Here is a 19,422-nt window from a genome sequence, read left to right as displayed (position 1 = left end):
CAATGGGCTTTTCCATTTGCTACTCAGTGGCAGAGTGAGAGAGAGGGAGTGGAGGGATTGGATTGAAGATGGGAAACTGAAAGAATTTAGCACAGGATCTGCTGAAGAAGGGTCAGTGGATCTGAAACATGATCACTGCTTTCTCATCACAGATGCTGTCAGATGCTGGGTTTCTCCAGCAGTTTCTGTTTTTGTTTCTGATTTCAACCATTTATAGTTCTTTGGTTTTGTTGATGAATATGTTTTGTCATAAATGAGATCAGGAGAGCTTGAGCAGCTAATGGGCATACAGACCATTGGCCCCACTTGGCAGGAGGGTAGCAAAGGAGAGTTGCACCTGAGAGTGGTGGGATGGGTTAGAGAGGTGGATTTGGGGATAAAACACTGAGAGAGATGGTGCAGAGACCGGACTGAGATTGAGTTTGAGAGTGGAGGTGAGCAGGGAATTCTATTAACAGGAGAAGAGGAAGGTTTGAGTTTGGATGCCTCTTTCAAGAAATTACCTTCTCTTGGATTGAGAGTAAGTCATGGGAAGTTTGGAATGGTCAGGGAATGCTGTCTTAATTTTGAGGGTTTGGTGAGGCAAATGGCCTGGAATTGGAATGTGTCTGCTTCCTGCATCCAGCTGCCTTCACCTGCCTTTTGTCACCTGGATTGTCCATATCCAGGATGGAAGGCTAATGGAAGGCTGTCACCTCTCCCCAAGGGCGATTGCACAGTAGAATAATCTGCCAAGAAAATCATCACAGGTCCATCACTTCAAAACTTCAGGACTGCCATCTACAGATTATTTCTATCCAAACATTTCCATAATTAGGATTACTATGTCATCGGTAAATGGCTGACAATGCCGGTAAAAAGTTGACAAGAGTATAGATATGAGTCTATAATGCTCTCAGAGCGAGAGGAACTTCTTTATCATATTTAAATATTGCACATATGTCTTACGAGTGTGTTTATTTACTGCTCCCCTTTACTCACTGCCTGATCATAACCTCAATTTCCCTTCAGTGGAATGGGTTGGAAGTGAACTTGGATAATAATGCAATTTTTTCAACCACTTTCAGCTCCCACCCAACCAATTTTTGGTTTCCATGAGATTGTTCTTCCTCCAACCCCAATCTTCCAAATTCCAGAATACACCTCCTAATTTATAATCTCCAGGAATGTTGAAGTGTCAGCTGTGATGGCACTCACATCTCTAAGCCTTCCAGATGGATCGACAATTAAACTGGTGAGGTTGGTTAGTTGGCTGGACAGCTGGTTTGTGATGCAGAGTGACATCAGTGTGGATAATAAGTTTAAGGAAGTCTATTTGTAACTGTACAAGGTGCTGGCGAGACTACATCTGGAGTACTATGAGTGGTTTTGGTCCCTTTTTTAAGGAAAAGTTTTATTTCATTGGAGCAGTTTAGGGAAGGTTCACGAGCTTGATCTTTGGAGTGATTGTCTTATGAGCAAAGACTAAACAGGTTGGGACTCTACTCACTGGAGTTTAGAAGAATGAGAGGTGGTCTCATTGAAACAGATAAGATTTTTAAGGGGCTTGACAGGGTAAATGCAGAGAGTCTGAGACCAGAGGGCACAGCCTGAGAGTAAATGAGTGCCAATTTAAGACTGAGATGAGGAGAAATTTATTTTCTGAGGCTTGAGAACCTTAGGAACTCCTTACCACAGAGAGTTGTAAGGGTAGAGTCCTTGTGTCTATTTAAGACTGAGATAGATAGATTCTTTATCAGTAGGGGAATCAAGGGTGATGGGAAAGTGTGGGAAACTGGACTTGAGGAATGTTAGATCAGCTATGATCCTATTGAATGGTGGAGTGGACCCAAGGGGCTGAATGGCCCACTCCATCTCCTATTTCTTGATGGTCCTTTGGGTTAACTACATGAGTTCACTTACCACATGAGCTGAGGTCAAAGTGAAGGTCCCACCTTCTGAACCTTGTCCCTCATCTGAGGCATGGTGACCGTCAGATTACACTCATCACCAGTCATCTCTGTCAAATGAGAGAGCAGCCTATGGCCTTCTGCGATTATGATAACTTCATTTTACTCATTAAACTAAGGCCCTATCTCCTCCCTTGGAAAGATGTGAAAGACGTTCCTGGCTATTTTGGGTGGGGCGTGGTGGAATTTTCCCTTCTGTCTTGACCAATAATTTCTTTCAACCTACACCATTAAATGCATTGTTTTGGCACCATCTCGTTGTTTAGGTATGAAAATAGGATTTTGCATTTCCTACATTATAAGATGACTGCGCAGTGTTTAATTGCAAATTATTCTTATTCTGTGCTAATGGGTTTGCTGTGGGTCAATGATTGGGGTACAATGATCATGAGTGAAACTGTCACACTGAAGATTTATCTAATTTCACAGCAAGGCTTCGATTGATGTTATATTAGTGTTTGTGCATCTTTCTGAGATATCTTTCCAGTTGAGTTGGTGAATAAATTTAACCAGGGAAGAGATAAGGTTCTGAGTGAGTTTCTTCCTCTTGTTATAATAATCACGGAGATGAGCAACATCTGTGGAATCTTGTCAATAGCATCTGCTTTGTCGTGAAGGGAACTATACAAAATGCATTTCACTTAAGATATGAGGATACTTTCAGCCTCAGTTTGGAACTGCAGTAATGGAAGATCTTTAGCAAAGCAATAAATACAAACTAACCAAAGCTAAAGACACTTATTCTTTGTTATTTTTCTGCTCCCCAGGTCTCGCACAGGCTGATGGGAATCCAATGTCTTCACACTTACTGAATGGAAGCCTAGGACAGTCATTAGCTTTACCAGTACACATTCCATGGCCAGACCCACTGATACTTACTTGGGACTTCAGAAGTTCATCCACTGGGAGAAAGTTTCAAATCTGTTACAAAGCCCGAAACAACCCAGCAGAATGTAGCGATGGTTTTAAAGAGAGGTTCCGATTAAACCTCACCGACTACAGTCTGGAAATACAGACTCTGATGAAAAGTGACCAAGGATGGTATGAAGTTAATGCAAGATCAGGACAGGACGTCCATGTAGAACTGATGGAATTGCGAGTATATGGTATTTTGACTTTTTTGACTAAATATGAGGCAGAGATGCTTTAAGACCCTCCATAAGAGTGGCCCTTTCTTTCAAATATAGAAGGAATGTGCTGCTGGCAAGACCAGCATTTTGTTACCTGAACTTAATTGGTTTTGGCAGATCACTTTCTGGAATATAACTGAGTGCTCTTTTCTGATGGCTGTTGAGTCAAAGGTAGTGTTACACCGGCGCCACTCCCCACCTCTTCCTCCGCGACATTGATGACTGTATCGACGCCACCTCGTGCTCCCGCGAGGAAGTTGAGCAATTCATCAACTACACCAACGCATTCCACCCTGACCTTGAATTTACCTGGACCATCTCTGACACCTCCCTTCCCTTCCAGAACCTCTCCATCTCCATTAATGATGACCGGCTTGACACTGACATTTTTTACAAACCCACCAACTCCCACAGCTACCTGGATTACACCTCTTCCCACCCTACCTCTTGCAAAAATGCCATCCTGTATTCCCAATTCCTCCACCTCCGCCATATCTGCTCCCAGGAGGACCAGTTCCACCACAGAACACACCAGATAGCCTCCTTCTTTAGAGACCATAATTTCCCTTCCCACATAATTAAAGATGCCCTCCAACACATCTCATCCACATCACGCACCTCCGCCCTCAGACCCCACCCCTTCAACCGTAACAAGGACAGAACGCCCCTAGTGCTCACTTTCCACCCTACCAACCTTTGCATAAACCAAATCATCTGCCAACATTTCCGTCACCTCCAAACAGACACCACCACCAGGGATATATTTCCCTCCCCACCCCTTTCCGTCTTCCACAAAGACCGTTCCCTCTGTGACTACCTGGTCAGGTCCATGCCCCCCTATAATCCACCATCCCATCCTGGCACCTTCCCCTGCCACCGCAGGAATTGCAAAACCTGCGCCCACACCTCCTCTCTCACCTCCATCCAAGGCACTAAAGGAGCCTTCCACATCTATCAAAGTTTTACCTGCACATCCACCAATATCATTTATTGTATCCGTTGCTCCCGATGCAGTCTCCTCTACATTGGGGAGACTGGGCGCCTCCTAGCAGAGCGCTTTAGGGAACATCTCCGGGACACCCGCACCAATCAACCACACCACTATGTTGCCCAAGATTTCAACTCCCTCTCCCACTCTGCCTAGGACATGGAGGTCCTGGAACTCCTTCACCGCCTCTCCCTCACCACTAGACGCCTGGAAGAAGAACGCCTCATCTTCCCCAGGGCATCAACCCCAGGGCATCAATGTGGACTTCAACAGTTTCCTCATTTCCCCTTCCCCCACCTCACCCTAGTTCCAAACTTCCAGCTCAGCACTGTCCCCATGACTTGTCTACCTGCCTATCTTCTTTTCCATCTATCCACTACACCCTTCCCCCCCCCCCGACCTATCACCTTCATCCCCTCCCCCACTCACCTATTGTACTCTATGCTACTTTCTCCCCACTCCCACCCTCCTCTCACTTATCTATCCACCCTTCAGGCTCTTTGCCTGTATTCCTGATGAAGGGCTTTTGCCCGAAACGTTGATATTACTGCTCCGCGGATGCTGCCTGAACTGCTGTGCTCTTCCAGCACCACTAATCCAGAATAGTATTGTAGGTCCTGAGTCGCATTAAGACCAGATAATGACGATACATTTCTTTTCCCTAAAGCGTGTCTGTGAATTAGATGATTTGATTTGTTATGATAATGCAGTCATTTTAAAGTGCTGAGTTGTAATGCTACTTTATTTATTCCACATTTAGTTGACTTGGTCATGAGACCACTGACCAAGGGTTTTGGACAACCATTCCAACCAATGTGCTATCAACCCAGTTTTTGGTCTTCCGTCCCAGCATTTCCTGTTTAATTCAGTCTAAAATTTTCTCTGAGAACACTCTATAAATCACTTGGAATGGTTCACTGCATTTAAACTTGCTATATAAATGCAACTTATCATTGTCATGAATAACAGACAATGTAACTAAGCAATATATCAATGAATACTATCCAGTATCCAATGCAAAGAGGTATGCTAAAGCTCTTTTTAATTCAGTCTAATTTAATTAATTCGTTTATCATTGTGGAAAGATGGGAGTTTTCACTCATCATTGCGGGGGTATCATGGTGGCTCAGTGGTTAGTACTGCTGCCTTACAGTGCCAGAGACAAAGAACAAAAACAAAGAATGAAGAAAATTACAGCTCAGGAACAAGCACTTCAGTCCTCCAAGCTGGCGCTGATCCAAATCCTCTATCTAAACCTGCCATCTATTTTCTAAAGATCTGTATCCTTCTGCTCCCTGCCCATTCATGTATCTGTCTAGATACATCCCAAATGATGCTATCATTCCTGCCTCTACCACTTCCGCTGGCAATGCATTCCAAGCCCCCATCATCCTCGCGTAAAGAACTTTCCATGCATATCTCCTCTAAACCTTTCCTCTCTCTCGTAACCCCTATTAATTGAGTTCTGCACTCTGGGCAAAAGCTTCTTGCTATCCACCCTGTCTATACCTCTCATGATTTTGAAAACTCTGTCAGGTCCCCCCTCAACCTTCGTCTTTCTAATGAAAATAATCCTAATCTATTCAACCTCTCTTCATAGCTCGTGCCCTCCATACCAGGCAACATCCTGGTGATCCTCCTCTGCACCCTCTCCAAAGCATCCGCATCTTTTTGATGATATGGTAATCAGGTCTTTACACAATATTCCAAATGTGGCCAAACCAAAGTCCTACAAAACTGTAACATTACTTGCTAACTCTTGTACTCAATACTGTGTCCAATGACGGAAAGCATGCCGTATGCCTTCTTAACCACTTTACTGACTTGTGTTGCCACCTTCAGAAATCAATAGACCTGAATACTCAGATCTCTCTACATTTCAATTTTCCCAAGGACATTTCCATTAACTCTGTAGTTCGTTCTTGAATTGGATCTTCAAAAATGCATCATCTTGTATTTGCCTGGATTGAAATCCATCTGCCATTTCTCTGTCCTTCTCTCCTATCTACCTACATTCTGTTGTATTCTCTGACAGTCCACTTCGATGTCTGCTACTCCACCAAACTTGATGTCATCAACAAACTTGCTAATCAGGCAACTGATACATTTCTCAAAATCATTTATATATATCACAAACAACAGTGGTCCCAGCACGGATCCCTGTGGATCACCACTGGTCACAGTCTCCATTTTGAGAAACTCACTTCCACTACTACTCTCTGTCTCCTGTTTCCCAGCCAGTTCTCTATCAATATAGCTCTTATACCCTGGACCCCATGCTAGTTCAACATCAACCTACCATGGAGAACGTTATCAAACACCTTACTAAAGTCCATGTATAATACATCTACAGCCCTTCCCCCATTAATCAATTTTGTCACCTCCTTGAAGAATTCTAGTGTGTTTTGTAAGACATGACCTTCCCGGCACAAACTATGCTGCCCATTACTGATAAGCCCATTTTCTTCCAAATGGGAATAGATCCTATCCCTCAGTACCTTCTCCAGCAGCTTCCCTACCCACTGATGTCAGGCTCACCAGTCCATAGTTACCTGGAGTATCCCTGTAAGGGGTCCATAAACTAAAGGACAACATTAGCAATTCTCCAGTCCTCCGGGATCTCATCCCTGTTCAAGGATGCTGCAAAGATATCTGTTAAAAGCCCCAGCTATTTCCTGTTTCACTTTCCTCAGTAGATGGGGTAGATCCCACCTGGACCTGTAGACTTGTCTACCTTAATGCCTTTTAGAATACCCAAATCTTCCTCCCTTCATTTGCCGACTTGACCTAGAGTACTCAAAGATCTATCCCTAACCTCAACATCCATCATGAATACTGATGCAAAGTTCTCATTGAGAATCTCACCCACTTTTTCTGACTCCATGCATAACTTTCCTCCTTTGTCCTTTTTTTTGTAACCCTTTTGCTCCTTGTATATGAAAAAGAGGCTTTGGGATTTTCCTTAACCCTGTTTGCTTAAGATATCTCATGACCCCTTTTAGCCCTCTTAATTCCTTGTTTCAAATTGGTCCTACATTCCGGTATTCTTCCAAAGCTTTGTCTGTCTTCAGTAGCCTAGACCTTATAAATGCATCCTTTTTTCTTCTTAGCTAGTCTCACAATTTCACCTGTCATCCATGGTTCCCTAACCTTGCCATTTCGATCTCTCAGTTTCACAAGAACCTATCTCTCCTGAACTCTAATCAACCTCTCTTCAAAAGCCACCCACATATCGAATGTGAGTTTATCTTCAAACAGCTGCTCCCAATCTATGTTCCCCAGCTCCTGTTGAATTTTGGTATAATTTTCGACCTGAGTTTGATTCCAGCCTCTGGCAACTGTCTGTGTGAAGTCTGCAAAAGATCATCGTGTCTGCGTGGGTTTCCTCCGGGTGCTCTGGTTTCCTTCTGCAGGCCAATGATATGCAGGTTAGACGGATGAGTCATGGGAAATACAGAGTTACAGGGATAGGATAGGAATTTGGTCTGGATGGGCTCCTATTTGGCGGTTCAGTGTGGACTCAACGGTCCAAATGAACTGCTTCCATACTGCAGGGATTCTGGATGGGCATTTATTACTCATCTTTCAGGAAAATATGATGGCTCATCTTGGAAAACTGCAAATTGGTTGGTGAAGATTCTTTCCAGGTGTTTCTTGGCTGCACGTTTAGAGTTGTGAACCAGTTCATTTTACTGTTTTGTGGATGCAACCTTTGCTGGAAAGATTGGCATTTAATGCTTGTCCCTGAGATCTCCTATATCACAGATAACAGGCTTCAGCGAACCCATCCAAAATAGAAAGTTGATTAGAATTACTCAGTTTTTGATAAAATCTGTGGATTCTTCCACCTCTAAAATGCCTCCTTCCAACACCCAAACTGTGACGCTGTTGAAGGATTCAGAAAGATCCAGCTTCTGATACTTACTTCTGGTATGACATGGAGTGAAACAAACGCAGCTAATCTATTCAAATTAATATAGAAAGTGCTTTGAGAACCTCAACAAGTCTGGCAGCATGTGCTGAGAGAGAAATGCATTAACACTTTCAGCGTTGTGCATTTCTTCTTCAGAACTTTAGGGATCTGAAACATTAACTTCGGTTGCATTCATACCTAATATTGAGATTAGATTAGTTTGGGGATCTGAAACATTAACTGTTCCTCGTTCCACAGATACTACCAGACCTGCTGAGTTTCTCCACAATTCTGTGTTTGTTTCAGATTTCTAGCATCTGCGGTATTTTGCATTGGCTTTAGCCAATCTCTTGAGCCTGTCCTGTATTCTTACTGAAAGGCAGAAGAAACTTAGATCATCTTTGATAAGGAAGTCCAAAGGAAGTTCTTTACTGATCCTGTTAAGATGATCAATCTATTGCACTATCGTAACTGGGAATTAACAGTCTCCAAAATGCTGCACTAACTGGTTATATCTTGTGATTCTACAATTGCTAATTTTACATTTTTTTTCTTGACAGAGCCTGTATCAAAGCCATTGATGCAGGTCACCAGTGTGACTCAAGGTGGGATCTGTCATATTAACCTGAGCTGTTCAGTGAAAAGAGGCAGCAATGTGACCTACAGTTGGTGGACAGGAGGAGAAGAGGTTACAGGTGATGAATTCCACAATGTGACCGACGAAGGCAGAAGGTTGAAAATGTTTGCTTCCTCAAACTCTACCAGTAAAGCTTATAACTGCACAGTGAGGAATCCAGTTAGTGAGGATACGGACATGATCATACTCGAACCACACTGCGAGCAAGGTTTGTGCTATTTATTTAATCTTAAAGGACACTTGCTGGTGTATGGTTCAGTGGCTGACTAACAGTTCAGTTTATTATCACGTCTCAGTTTCTTGCATAGAAGCATTGGCAGAAACCAAGCATAAACCTTCAGCAGATAGTTTATCACCTCTTTCCATTTTGCGCTAATCAAACTTGGTAACCCAAATTATGCATGCATAAGGTGAATTGGAAATTATATGGCATGTATACTCCCTTTTCAGCTTTTTGAATATTCTGAGTTTTAAAAATGGTCAGTAACAAAGTCTTAACTTCAAACCAGATACTGTGTTGGTTTATTACACGATTATTGTTGAACGTTATTAAATAAAAATAAAATTATTGATAAAATACAGATACAAGCCTTTAACCTAAGTATAGATATAATGTCTGCATAAAAGTAAAAGTCTACTATTGTTGCAGGGCTTTTATTGTATGGATTTGTCTTTGCAAGAGTTGAAGGAGTTGAAAATCTTGATGTTAGAATTCAGCAGCTGCCATGACTTCTGCGGCTAATATTTGGAGGTTGCCTGTGTAAATGGAGGCTTTGAGGGAGAGAAGTTTCTTGTTCCTCAGTGGTTCTGTGTTTTCTTCCTCTTCATTTTTTTATGGGAAGAGGGCAATGCTGGCAAAAGGACGCTGCCAGAAATGGAGGGCTTGACCTGTCGGGAGAGACCGAATAGGCTGGCGCTTTTTTTCCCTCAGAGTGTAGAAGGCTGTAGGGTGGCTTTATAGAGGTTTATCAAATCATGAGGGGCATGGATAGGATGAATATCCAAAGTCTTTTCACAGGGTAAGGATATCCAAAACTGGAGGGCATGGGTGAAGGTGAGAGGAGAAAGATTTAAAAGGGACCTAAGGGTCAACCTTTTCATGCAGCATGTGGTGGGTGTATGGAATGAGCTGTCAGATGTCATGTAAAGCTGGGTACAGTTACAGCATTGAAAAGGCATCTGGATGAGCCTGTTAATAGGAAGGGATATGGGCTAATCCCAAATGGGATTAGATTGGATTAGGATATCTGGTCGGCATGGAATGAGTTGGGCCAAAGGGTCTTGTTTCTTATTGTACAATACTGACTTTATTTGCTGCCCAACTCTAACTGCCCTTGCAATTGATCTACTTGGTAAAACAATGACTGCAGATGCTGGAAACCACGTTCTGGATTAGTGGTGCTGGAGCAGCACAGCAGTTCAGGCAGCATCCGAGGAGCAGTCCACTTCAGTGGGTAGTCAAGAGTCAATCTCATGGCAGTCACATGCAGGCCAGACCTGCATCTAAAGATGGCAGGTTCACTCTCATCTCTGATGATGTTGTCTCTCAGAGATGTTCCTGGGAGTTCTGATTTTTCAAGTGTCTGATGGATTATTACAGATGAAAGTTAAAATGGATACCATGTTAACCTTTGAGTTACTGTTTCACCAAACAAAGTCAGTGCTTTTTTCAGGGCAGTTACCAGGGGCCAGATGTCCCCCTCACAAGCCTGTAATTCAGTCAGTCATGCAGGAATTCCCAGTGGGGGTTTATTCCAATTTGCTGCTTAATTCCCTCAAAAGCCTTGAATTTTCACATCTTTGCTAATCCTTTGTGCTGTATAAAAGGGGCGGCGGCGGGGGGTGGGGGTGAGGTGGGGGGAGGGTCTGTAATCTAATTCTAAATGCTTCCCTTTGCAGTTGTCATTGAGACAACAGACCAGTCTGTCTGCTTTTGGCTTGCAGTGCCTGAACACAGACAATCGTACATCTTCTGGCAGTGATATTATACACTATATCTATTATTTAAAATGTCAAATTACCCTTCTTCATAAAATGTATGATATTATAATTACACAGTCATTACAATGGCTTTATTAAAGACTGTGCCATCTGGATTACAGTTGAATTACTCAGATATGAAAGAAGTCAGGATGGTGGGAGGGTGCTATAAATGCTAACTCTGAGCAATACTAGAGGGCTCCGTATAAAACCTAGCATGCAATTCCAAAAGCGTACAGGAACAGATTAAACCAGGCTACATTTTTCCCATTCGAAATGGGTTACTGACAGATTTGCATCAGCCATCAGCCAGAAGTCCAAATGCATTTCCTATCCCAGCCTCCCCCAGCGGTCAGCAATACAGATGGCAATCTTCAGCCAATTTGATTCACTCCATGTGATATTAAGAAACTGTTGGAGACACAGGACACTTACAAGAGAAAGTGAAGACTGCAGATGTGGAGAGTCAGAGTTCGGAGGTGTGGCACTAGAAAAGCACAGCAGGTCAGACAGCATTCTGAGGATCAGGAGAGTCAATGTTTTGGACATAAGCCCTTCATCAGGAAACATTGACTCACCTGCTCCTTGGATGCTGCCTTGCCTGCTGTGCTTTTCCAGCACCACACTTTTTGACACTGCAAAAGTTATTGCCACTTCCTTCATTCTGGCAGTAGTACTGTAGACTTGTGCTCCAGAACTTGCTACTCCCTTAGCTAAATTTTCCAATACAGCTACACCACTGGCATTACCCAACAATGTGGAAAATGCCCAGTTATGTCTTGTACATAAAAAGCAGGACAAATCCAACGTGGTCAATTACTGGCCTATTAGTTTACTCTCCATCATCAGTAAAGTAATGGAGGTGTCATCAACAGTGTTATCAAGCAACACTGCTCAACAATAATCTGCTCAGTTATGCCCAGTTTGGATTTTGCCAGGACCACTCAGCTCCTGACCCAATTATGGCCTTGGTTCAAACATGGAGAAAAGAGGCGAGATGAGAGTGACAGCCCTTGACATCAAGGCAGCATTTGACCAAATGTGGCATCAAGGAGCCCAAACAAAACTGGAATCAATGGGTATCAGAGGGCAAATTCTCTGTTAGTTGGAGTTGTATCAGGTACACAAGAAGATGGTTGTGGTTGTTGGAAATTGGTCATCTCTGCTCCAGGACATCTCTGCAGGAATTCCTCATGGTAGTGTCTTGGGCCTAACCATCTTCAGCTGCTTCATCAATGACCTTCGCTCCATCATAAGATCCCAAGTGGGCATGTTCCCTGATGATTGTACAATGTTCAGTACCATTTGCAACTCTGCAGATACTGAAGTAGTGTATGTTCAAATGCAACATAATCTGGACAATATCCAGGCTGGAGCTGACAACTGGCAATTAATATTTGGGCCACACAAATGCTAGGCTGTGACCATCACCAATAAGAGACAATCTAACCACTGCCCCTTTACAGTCAATGGTGTTACTATCACTGAATCCTCTGCTGTCAACATCCTGGGGATTACCATTGACCAGAAACTCAACTGGACTTGCCGTGTAAACACAGTGGCTACAAGAGGAAGTCAGAGGCTAGGAATACTGTGGCAAGTAACTCATCTACTGACTCCCCAAAGCCTGTCCACCATCTCCAAGGCACAAGTCAGGAGTGTGATGAAATATGTCTGGATGGGTACAGGTCCAACAACACTCAAGAAACTTGAAACCATACAGGATAAAACAACCTGTTGATTGGCACTACATCCACAAGCACCTACTCCCTTTGCCATCCATAGTAGCAACAATGTATACAATCCACAAGATGCACAGCAGAAACTCACCATCCTTGGACATTATCTTCCAATCCCACAACTACTTCCACCTAGAAGGACGAGAGGAGCAAATATGTGGGAACACCACCACCTGCAAGTTCCCATCCAAGACACTCACCATTCTAACTTGGAAATATATCACCATTCCTTCACTGTCACTGGGTCAAAATCCTGGAATGCCCTCCCTAATGCCATTGTGGGTCAACCCACAGCAGGTGGACTGTAGCTGTTCACGAAGATAGCTCACCGCCATCTTCTCAAGGATATCTTGGGATGGGTTAGAAATGCTGGCCAGCTGGCAATGCCTACATCCAACAAATGAACTTCAAAAAATTACTTTCAACACTGCAATTCTAACTCTACTTTGTGTGTATCATCAGGTAGGATGTTCATGCATCTAGAGACAGGAATCAGAGGTGGAGGTGGGCTGATGTGATAGTAGTCAGGTTAAAAGATCTGCCTCCTCTTCCCAGAAACACTAACCAGGTTCTTCAATGGTATCAGCAGCTTACTCACAGAAAGATAGGTCAGTGTAAAGCTCCTATCCCCCTTACCCACATAACCAGTTTCCACTCAATGATCTAAAGTTAAATACCCGATGCTAAAGTTATTTTAAAAAAACTCTAAAATGTGTCCAAATAAATTTCACTTGAACAGAAACTTAGAAAAGCATTAACCTCCAATGGAAGCCTGTAAATTGCTCTGAGCAATTCAACCCAGCTGAATTGCATGGGATAAATGTCAAATGAATGGGAAACGTATGAACAATTACTTATGTGTCTCCAATACATGATACATCCATCAATGCTGCAGGCCACAGGCACCCAGATCAAGACATAGACAAAACGTTCTGAATGCTCTAACCTAGTAAACTGTAGACTTGTTAAAAGACATCATTAGAATCATAGAGTCATAGAGATGTACAGCATGGAAACAGACCCTTCGGAAGGATGCACAAGTTCACCTTCTTTATTGTATTGTTGATAGTGATTGATGCCTGAAACAGAGGCAGGACTTCCAGATACATTAGAGTCATAGAGTCATAGAGATGTACAACATGGAAACAGACCCTTCAGTTCAACTCATCCATACTGACCAGATATTCTAACTTAATCTAGTCCCATTTGCCAGCACTTGGCCCATATCCCTCTGAACCTTCTTATTCATGTCCCCATCCAGATACCTTTTAAATGCTATAATTCTACCAGCCTCCACCACTTCCTCTGGCAGGTCAGTCCATGCACGCACCACCTTCTGTGTGAAAGAGTTGCCCCTGAGGTCCCTTTTATATTTTTCCTCTCTCATTCGAAACCTCTGCCCTCTAGTTCTGGACTCCTCATCCCAGGGAAAAGACCTTGTCTCTTTATCATCCATGCCCTTCATGATTTTATAAACCTCTGTAAAGTCACCCCCCAGCCTCTGATGTTCCAGGGAAAACAACCATAGCCTATTCAGTCTCTCCCTATAACTCAAAACCTCCAACCCTGACAACATCCTTGTAAATCTTTTCTGAACCCTTTCAAGTTTCATAACCTTCTTCTGAGAGGAAGGAGCCCAGAATTGCTTGCAATATTCCAAAAGTAGCCTACCAATATCCTGACCTGCCACAACATAACCTCCCAACTCCTATACTCAATGCTCTGACCAGTAAAGGAAAGCATACCAAATGCCTTCTTCACTATCCAATCTACCTGCGACTCTCCTTTTAAGGAACTGTGAACCTGCACTTCAAGGTCTCTTTGTTCAGCAATACTCCCAGAACCTTACCAGTAAGTGTTTAAGTCCTGCTCTGATTTGAGGCTTTTTATTCCTCACAATCTGTTTCCCTGCTCAGTTGCTGTTGCAGATAACTGGCACAGGCTCTTTATTTCAGAAAGATGTGGGCTTGGCTGATTGGGGCAGCAGTTACTCTCATCTCTGGTTTCCCTTGAGAAGGTACTGGTACGCTGCTTCCTTACAGTCTGTGTGGTGTAGGTACATCCAATGTGCTGCTAGATAAGGAGTTCCAGGATTTTCACCCAGTGACTATTTAGGAATTGTATTATCTTTCCAAGTCAGGATGATGTGTGACATGGAGGGAAACTTGCAGGAGTTGGTTATACTGATTGTAATGAGGTCAGCCAACACGAGTTTCCTGATTGGACCAGGTTAAAAGCCCAAATCTGGAAGCCCTGGCAGACAGATATACACAAGAGCATCAGAGGTTCTGGCACTTTGAAAGCTGACTCTGAATGAGCCTGTACTAGAGGCAAGAGTTCTCTATATATAAATAAAAGGTCACATGGTGATGGGATACCAGCCCCTGTGGAGTTATTTCATATGTGGTGTTTCCATATATCTGCTACCTTTGTCTTTCTTGTTGGTAGTATCCGTGGGTGTGAAAAGTGCTGTCTGAAGAGCCTCAGTGAATTTCTGCAGTGCATTCTGTAGATTTTTTTTCCCTGGTTTACTCATGAGATGTGGCTGTCACTGGGCAGGCCTGTATTTATTGTGCATCCCTACTTTACCCAAAGGGCGATTAAGAACCAGAGATGGAGCCAAGGTAGCAAGGAATTGAAGCTATTTTGATTATAAAGACTCGTAGTAGAAGGCCTGATCCACTCGGGATCTTTGGGAAATATTCCTCCTCACTGAACTGCCACTACTGGCAGTGTGTTAGGCAGCAGCACATTCCAAGTAGGTGGTCACAACATTGCACCACTTCCACTTCCTTTGACAATACCTACAGCTACAGTGAGGATGTCAGTGCCTGTCAAGGTAGATGAAGCCCAGAATATTTTTGGCGACACAGTCTTCCAGGGTGGTGAAACCAGCATCACTAACATCTCACAATTTGCAAATCATTGCTGAATTCTGGAAGTCACAAGGCTGTGTACAACCAGGAGAAATTATTACATATTGTTGCAGGTCTGGAGTCACTTGCTGCCTGATGCCTAGTCTCTCATCTGCTCTTGTAGCCACAGTACTTCTATGACAGGTCCAGTTCAGTTTCTGCTCAATGGTAACCCCTAGAATGTGGATTGTATAGGATTCAACAATTGCAATTACATTGAATGTTAGATTCTTTCTTGTTGGAAATTGTTGTTGCTAAGCACATAGAGTCATAGAGATGTACAGCACGGAAACAAATCCTTCGGTCCAACTCGTCCATGCCAACCAGATATCCCAACCCAATCTAGTCCCACCAGCCAGCACCCTCCAAACCCTTCCTAATCATATACCCATCCAGATGCCTCTTAAATGTTGCAATGGCACTAGCCTCCACCACTTCCTCTGGCAGCTCATTCCACACATGTACCATCCTCTGCGTGAAAAAGTTGTCCCTTAGGTCCCTTTTATATCTTTCCCCTCTCAGCCTAAACCTATGCCCTCTAGTTCTGGACTCCCCCACCCCAGCGAAGAGATATTTATCTCTTTGTCTATTTATCTATTTGTCTATTTATCCTATCCATGCCCATCATGATTTTATAAACCTCTATAAGGTCACCCCTCAACCTCCGATGCTCCAGTGAAAACAGCCCTAGCCTATTCAATCTCTCACTATAGCTCAAATCCTCCAACCCTGTGTGGCATGAATGTTACTCATCACGTTTCAGCCCAAACTTGGATCTTGTCCATGTCTTGATATTTTTGCTTCAGTAAGCAAAATGGTTACTTTCAGTGATGTCAGCATTCTGTCATTTCACTGGAATGATCCAGACAGCAGAATAGTTACTTTATCACTTCCAGTGACCTGCTGTCTCAACACAAGGTTCTCATTATGAGAGTGTTGGCCACAAGTGGTAAGGTTGAGTATGTGAGTTATCATTGAGGTTTCATCCTTGTTGCTGAATAAGCTTTTTTCCTGCAAAGTGGTGGTTGAGAGATTCTTGGAACAGTTTAGTTGAGATCCCTGGAACAATGGACTGACACAAAATGGAACAATTGTGACTGCTGCCAAACAGCGGTCATTCACCAGCATGATGTTCTGGACACCTCTCATGCACATGTTCAGATTGTGTTAACCTTAAAGGTTTTGCTACTGCTCAACACTGATCTACAGCCTCCACAATGCACTGAAGAAAGCACTGATTCCATCCTCAGGCGACTGTCTGTGTCTGTGTGGGTTTCCTCCGGATGCTCCCATTTCCTCCCACAACCAAAAATATGCAGGATGGGTGGATTAGCAATGCTAAATTGCACATAGTGTCCAGGAATTTGCAGACTAGGTGGGTTAACCATGGGAAATGCAGAGGAAGGGGTGTGGGTTTGGGTAGGAAGGTCTTTGGAAAGACGGTGTGTACTTAATGGGTCCAATTGCCTGCTTTTACACTGTAGGGATTCTGTGAAAAGAAAAAAAAAATTATAGATAGAATTTCCCATTTTAAGTTAGCATTTTGTTGAGTGAGAATCATAGTGCATCAGCCCTGATCGCATTTGAATAGTGGAGCAAACTCGATGGGCTGAATGGCCTCCTTCTGCTCCTTTGTCTAATGGTCACTGCTCAGTTCTGGCACTGCTAGGCCTGCCACAGGTTCCAACCAATTGGACTGGCCAACAGCTCTCCAGAACCGGATTCCTCCCTTTGAGCCACTGAATTCAGACTCAACCTCGTTGATGCCATTCCACAGCATGTTATCGCTGCAGGGCATTACTTTTTCCCTTTGGTCAATTCTTAGCCAACATTTTAGCTGGTGTGGAGGGCAAGAAAGCAGTATATTCTCCCACTTCTTCTAAAATCCAGTCTTCATTCACTAAGGATCCTGCCTGAACTGTTTAGTATTTCCATTATGTTCTGTTTCAGATTTCCAATAACTTGAAAATTTTTACCCTGCTTTAATAATTCTGGATTTTCAAATTGGTGGGTTAGTATTCCTTTGAGGTGTAATATTCACAGATTTTCATTCTCTTCAAAAACTTTCCCTTTCTCTAAATTCTTCATATTTTATTGTTGAAAGTATATTTATTGAACATCATTATGAGTTTTCATAAATATAGTGTCATAGTGAAAATATTATCATCTTTTCAGGCAAGAAGCAAGAAGAAAACAAAAAACAACTCCACACTGGCCTTATAATTGCTGCCATTGCCATATTCACCTGTGGCCTACTTATAATGTTCTGTGTGCGGAGGAAGAAGAAACATTTCAAACTCAGTGAAGGCAGGTACTCTTGATTGTTCATCTTCTTAGGTCACAGTTTAATTCCAAGGATTAATGATTGCAAACTGAGGCAAAGAATTATGTCACGCTGGGTCATTGTATTCCTTCAAAATTGGATCTCTGGCTTCAGTTTCAGGGAAATGTCAAAGTCTGAGACATGTGGTAGCTCATCCTTTCTTTGATAATTTGACATAATATTAAAGCAAATGACCGTCAATTTAACTCTCCCTATCTCTTCTGCCAATATGCATTACCTTTCATAATTATCTATTAAATTCCAACTGCTACTTGTTTGCCACATCTACTGGCCCATCCTGCTGCAGTCATTTAGTATAATCTGTGCTATTGCAACATTTGAAATGATTAAGTGAATGAAGCAAAGACCATGGAGGTGAATGACATCAGGGTAGGCACCTAACTCCACGTGACTGCATGTAACGGTAGAACACTGGTGATTCATTGACAGCACAGAAACTGAACACTCAGGTCAGCTTTAAGAATTGGGTAGAAAGATGATTAAATTTGGAAAAAAACATAAGAGCAAAGAGATATAGTAATAGATCAAGCACAGAAGTTTGAAACTGCAGGAGGCTGTTCAGTCCATCAAGCCTATCCAGCATTTGGTAAGATCATGGTTGGTTTGATTGTGGCTTCAGCTTTACATTCCTGCTTTTTCCTATAATCTTTGACTTTCTTGTCAGTCAACAATCTGTCTAACTCAGTCTTAAATTAACTCAATGACATGGACTGTCCTGCTTTCTGGGCTAACAAATTCAACATACCAATAACTCTCAGAAAAGAAAGAATTACCTTCCACTTGAGGATGAACACTGATACAAATGGTTTGACAGATATGTTCTATTTCACTACTGTAATTAGCATGAAATTTTACTAACTGAAAGTTAAGCACATTGTCACCAAATCTGAACTCATTCTTTTCTAGGACTTGAATAACTCCTTCAGATTTCTCCCGCTACAATGCCGACATTGAGACAAGAAAAAAATTGTTTTCCAATATATTGCATCTTCTCTCCTATTCATTTGTACTTTGGTGCTGGCCTGCAATACTGATGCTTTGTCTAAGTTTCTCTTCAAAATACTCTATTAACTCTTTTTCTCTAATGTTGCATACCACTGTGTTTGTGAAATTTGTTTGTATTAACTGCCAATCATAGAAAACTCTAGATCTGTGTTTGTCTTCTTTGGAACTAGTGGAGATCCAATGTGTGAAGAGGCCAATCAATATTCCTCCCAGAAAATCAATGACTTCAGCATGCTCTTCCTCCCAACCTGGGGCAACCAAGTATCATTATTAGAGCTATTAGGGGACTGGTTGGCTCAGCTGGCTGGCAGACTGGTTGATCTCTAATATAGACTGATATCATACGAGGCTGAGGTCACCCTGAAGGCCCTACATTTTCAAGCCTTACCTGAGGCAATGGTGACCCTCAGTTTAAATTCACTGCCAGTCTTCTCTTTGTAATTAGAGTTCAAGGACTATGGCCCTTTGGGATTATGGAAATTTTTGCTTTTCGCTAGAATTATCATTTCAAAAATGTATTCATTCTGTTCAAGTGTTGCTTTATTTTAATTAATGGAGGACTTTAAAATCTCTCAAAAAAGTGTTTTGTTTACATGAGGACAACTTTGGACCCTCTTTTTAACAACAGCCAATCATATAGACGCATTTCACTAAACAAATATAACTGGACACTATTCACCTGACTCTGGATTAGTGGTGCTGGAAGAGCACAGCAGTTCAGGCAGCATCCAAGTAGCTTCGAAATCAACGTTTCAGGCAAAAGCCCTTCATCAGGAATGAATATGAAGGGCTTTTGCCCGAAACGTCGATTTCGAAGCTACT

The 19,422-nt window shown here is 42.6% G+C and overlaps 1 protein-coding gene across 6 annotated transcripts in view; it reads left to right on the top strand.

Moving 5' to 3' along the window:
* The window catches only part of LOC140455130 (SLAM family member 9-like), a 62,569-nt gene that overhangs the window by 29,438 nt on the left and 13,709 nt on the right, over positions 1 to 19,422 (top strand). For 2 of the 6 annotated variants that reach the window (XM_072549794.1, XM_072549795.1), the window contains exons 2-4: positions 2,717 to 3,055; positions 8,541 to 8,825; positions 17,427 to 17,558. In XM_072549794.1, coding sequence (XP_072405895.1) covers positions 2,717 to 3,055; positions 8,541 to 8,825; positions 17,427 to 17,558 — 756 coding nt within the window. Of the gene's footprint in view, positions 1 to 2,716; positions 3,056 to 8,540; positions 8,826 to 17,426; positions 17,563 to 18,501; positions 19,336 to 19,422 lie in introns of those variants that run through there. The other 4 variants (XM_072549796.1, XM_072549798.1, XM_072549797.1 and 1 more) reach the window with 3 other exon arrangements.

The sequence above is a fragment of the Chiloscyllium punctatum genome, chromosome 30, assembly GCF_047496795.1.
Source record: "Chiloscyllium punctatum isolate Juve2018m chromosome 30, sChiPun1.3, whole genome shotgun sequence".
Lineage (NCBI taxonomy): Eukaryota > Metazoa > Chordata > Chondrichthyes > Orectolobiformes > Hemiscylliidae > Chiloscyllium > Chiloscyllium punctatum.
The sequence above is the reverse complement of the archived record's forward strand: the minus strand, read 5'-3'. Positions and strand labels throughout refer to the sequence as shown.